General features: G+C 42.7%; 1 protein-coding gene across 1 annotated transcript; it reads right to left on the bottom strand.

Moving 5' to 3' along the window:
- Window positions 1–385: 385 nt before the first annotated feature.
- On the bottom strand, window positions 386–1,488 carry OR1N2 (olfactory receptor family 1 subfamily N member 2). The gene has a single exon (XM_055269926.1). The coding sequence runs from the start codon at window positions 1,386–1,388 to the stop codon at window positions 438–440; it is 951 nt and encodes a 316-aa protein (XP_055125901.1). The 5' UTR covers window positions 1,389–1,488; the 3' UTR covers window positions 386–437.
- Between the last annotated feature and the right edge of the window lie 2,712 nt (window positions 1,489–4,200).

A 4,200-nucleotide genomic window follows, 5' to 3' on the forward strand; every position in this document is an offset into this window, starting at 1 on the left:
TTTCACAATTCTACCTAAAGTAACTGATGTATGGAATAATGAGGAACATTGTGGATAGTCAATAATTGTTTGTATTCTCGTTCCTTCACCTCATCCCACGCCTGCCTTGCTGGGGTAGAATTGCTCAGCTCCAGAGCCTCATAACAAATGCCTTGTTCACTATGGCTAATATGCTGGTTTTAGAGATGTGAGGAGGAATAGTAGTTTTGCTGTTAGTAATGGTTGCCTCACTGGGGTCAGGAAAGAGGCTGAGACAGAACATCTCATTCCACAGCCTAATAAAAGAATGAAACACTTTTTTTTTTTTTTTTACATCCCTAACTCAGAGTCAATGGATAACCTTCCCCTAATATCAACATGACAGTAGTAGAATTACTGAAGTGATGGAAGACAGGAAGGGGTTGATCAAGATTAGACATCACTGTCTAGATGTCTAATCATAAAAAGAATGTTTTCCCACTGCCAAAAAGTTTATCCAAAGCCTCCTTCATGTCTCTGTTCCTCAAGCTATAAATGAATGGGTTTAGCATGGGCATAATCACCATGTAGAGAACAGCAGCCCTACTTTCCCTCCCTGTAGAGTAAGTTGATGGAAGAAGTAAATACACACCCATAAGAGACCCATAGAAGAGCAGAACCACCGTGAGATGAGAACCACAGGTAGAGAAGGCCTTCCATCTCCCTCCAGGAGATGAGATGCCAAACACAGCCCAGAAAATGCGGACATAGGAGAAGACGATCAGCAGGAGGGGAACAGTGAGGAACAGCAAGCCCATGGTGATGATCATCAGCTCATTTACATGGGTATCTGAGCAGGCAAGCTTCAGGAGAGCACTGGGATCACAGTAGAAATGGGGGATGGCTTTCTGGGCACAGAAAGCCATGCGGGTCAGCAACAGTGTGTGCATCAGGGCAGGACAGTTGGTTAGCACCCAGCACACACCCAGCATTAGTGCACAGAGCTGGGGACTCATAGATGTGCTGTAATGGAATGGCTGGCAGATGGCCACATAGCGGTCATATGCCATCACAGCCAGCAGGCTGTTGTCAAGGCCACCAAACATAAGGAGGAAATATAGCTGTGCAAGACACCCAGAATAGGAGATGGTCTGACTCTGGGTATGAATGTTGGCCAGCATTTTGGGGATCGAGGCAGAAGTGAAACAGGCATCAGTTAATGACAAGTTGGCCAGAAACAAGTACACAGGAGTATGGAGGTGTGGGTTAGAGCTGATGGCCAGGATGATGAGCAGGTTCCCCACCATGGTAACCAGGTACATGCCGAGGAAGATGCCAAACAGAAGAGGCTGCTCCTCTGGCCGCTCAGAGAGTCCTAGAAGGAGGAAGTCTGAAACAGTGGTTTGGTTCACTCTGCCTGGTTTTCCCATCCCTGGTAGTTCGTGTTACCTGTGCAGATAAAAACCTTCCATGTGTCAGTATTTATTTATTAGATCAATTTACAGATATGCATCTGTGTGGCCAGAACTGTGCTGGGAGAAAAAAGAAAAATAAATGGTCTTTGCCAATAAGAATCTCTGAATCTCATTGGGAATGCAAGGAAATACCCAAGAGACATTTAGAGAACAGTTAAGATAATATCCATTCAAATCTCAATTGTGCTTTCTACGCTATAGCAGAATCCAAAGAAAAGAGATTTGTTTGACCAGAGAAATTGGCATGGGCTATTTAGAGGAAGTGAGAATTGAGAATAGCTTGATGGCAAGATTAGAAAAGCCATTTGTTATTGTCAATTGGAAAGAAGGTGCATGATCTCTATCAAACTCCTACCCCTCCTCCAACACACACATACACATACACACACACACACACACACACACACTCAAGCCCTCTTTGTGGGGGCTGAAATTGACTTTTAAGAGAAGATAACTTCCTCCCCACTTGCCTTTTGGTCCCTAGAATTTGACCTCACCCATTCAAACCAGTGCTGTACTCTTTCCTAACTAGCGGCAAAGGATATGTGAGTTGAGGGCAGTAGGTGTCTGCTGTCGTACTCCCCCATCCACTGTTAGGATGTTCCCTCCCACACACACACACAAATAGGACAGGGAGCCACCTCTCCCTTCCATCACTTCCTCTCCTTTATCCCTGTCCTCTTCCCTTTTTTGCTGCTATGCATCTCTATCTGCTCTGGGAACTGATATTTTAGTCCACCTGCGCCTTCACCCCTACATTTGTACTACATTTGTCTAGTATTTACTTTTAACCAGAGGGAGGGAAGGTGAAAGGTATCGCCCTGACTTTTTGGCTTGAAAATAACCAGTCTGTTTTTCTGTTGCCCTAGTGAGCTGGTAGGAGAAACCATTTCATATTGATCTTGTGGAAGTTTGGCCTTAGAAGTTTTTGTAACTATTTTAGTCCTCTGTTTGTTCTTTGGTTCATAGAGAAGCTTCTGACTCAGCACTTTCCCAGGAATCTTTTGCCTGGTCACCTGGTCATCGGACTGGGAAGGAAGGGGTGTGTGTGTGTGTGTGTGTGTGTGTGTGTGCACGTTCTACCCCTTCCAAATCCTCACCTGTCAGATTATGGGTCAGTTGTAGGCATCTTCAAATTCTCCACTTCTCCTCCTTGGATGGATAACTCATAATAAAAAACTCTCTGAGACCTTTCTGACTCAGAAGCAATAAAGTCGGGGTCCGTTGAGTCCAGAGTTTATTAGAAATACCTGAAGTGTATGGCTCAATTTCAGCTTCCCCAGGCATAAGAAGACAGGGATATCTCTTAAAGTTATAAAGGCTCCTAGAACACCATCTCCCAATGTGCTCATTAAGGCTGACCTCAGTGTCATTGTGCAGCTTGTTCTCCAGCCAACTCTGGCTGGATCCTAGGGGAGCTGAGGACCTCTCTTTCCCAGGGGTTAAACTCTCAAATGTGGGTCTCAGGAATGTGATTCTGAAGCCTCTTGCTGGCAATGCAGTGCACTTCAGCCTGACTAGCAGGTCACCTGGGAACTCCTGCCTATATGCATTAGGCAATTCAGCACTTGCCCCATGCCCAAGGTAAAACTGCACTGAAGAAGCAATCAGGAGTATAAACTATAACATGACTATTTCTGCTGGTGATTTCCTTACAGAGAATAATCCTAATGGAAACAATACCCTCAAAAACTCCAAAACTCAATTAATGATGCAACCTAAATAAAGCACACCAGCCACAGTGCCTCATACAAAGCAGCTGCTCAAAAAAAGCTACTCATATCTACTGTATTTTAATTAATTCTATTAAATGGAGAGGGTGGAATTCCCACCTAGGTCTGTAATGACTCTGGAGTACATGCTATTATCCACTATGCTTTGTTCCAGTATCATTGTTGGTTTTAATCATAAGCAATTTCATAGGTCTAAAATAATCAAAATTTTTGTAGCTATTGTAAATGGGATTGAGGTCTTGATTTGGTTCTCTGCTTGATTGTTATTAGTGTGTAGGAATGCTACTGATTTTTGTCCATTAATTTTGCATCATGAAACTTTACTCAATTCTTTTATCAAATCTAGGAGTCTTTTGGAGGAATCTTTAAGATATTCTAGGTATTAGATCATATCATCAGCAAACAAAGATATTTTGACTTCCTTTTTCCAATTTGGATGGCGTTTTTTTCTTTTCCTGATTGTTCTGGTTAAGGACTTCCAGTTAAGACTTCCAGTACCATGTTGAATAGGAGTGATGAAAGTGGTCATCCTCCAGATGGATTCACAGCCGAATTCTACCAGAGGTACAAAGAGGAGCTGGTACCATTCCTTCTGAAACTATTCCAATCAACAGAAAAAGAGGGAATCCTCCCTAACTCATTTTATGAAGCCAGCATCATCCTGATACTGAAGCCTGGCAGAGACACAACCAAAAAAGAGAATTTTAGACCAATATCCTTGATGAACATCGATGCAAAAATCCTCAATAAAATACTGGCAAACCGAATCTAGCAGCACATCAAAAAGCTTATCCACCATCATCAAGTGGGCTTCATCCCTGGGATGCAAGTCTGGTTCAACATACGCAAATCAATAAATGTAATCCAACATATAAACAGAACCAAAGACAAAAACCACATGATTAACTCAATAGATGCAGAAAAGGCCTTTGACAAAATTCAACAACCCTCCATGCTAAAAGCTCTCAATAAACTAGGTATTGACATATCTCAAAATAATAAGAGCTATCTATGACAAACCCACAGCCAATATC

The sequence above is a fragment of the Symphalangus syndactylus genome, chromosome 3 (genome assembly GCF_028878055.3).
Source record: "Symphalangus syndactylus isolate Jambi chromosome 3, NHGRI_mSymSyn1-v2.1_pri, whole genome shotgun sequence".
Lineage (NCBI taxonomy): Eukaryota > Metazoa > Chordata > Mammalia > Primates > Hylobatidae > Symphalangus > Symphalangus syndactylus.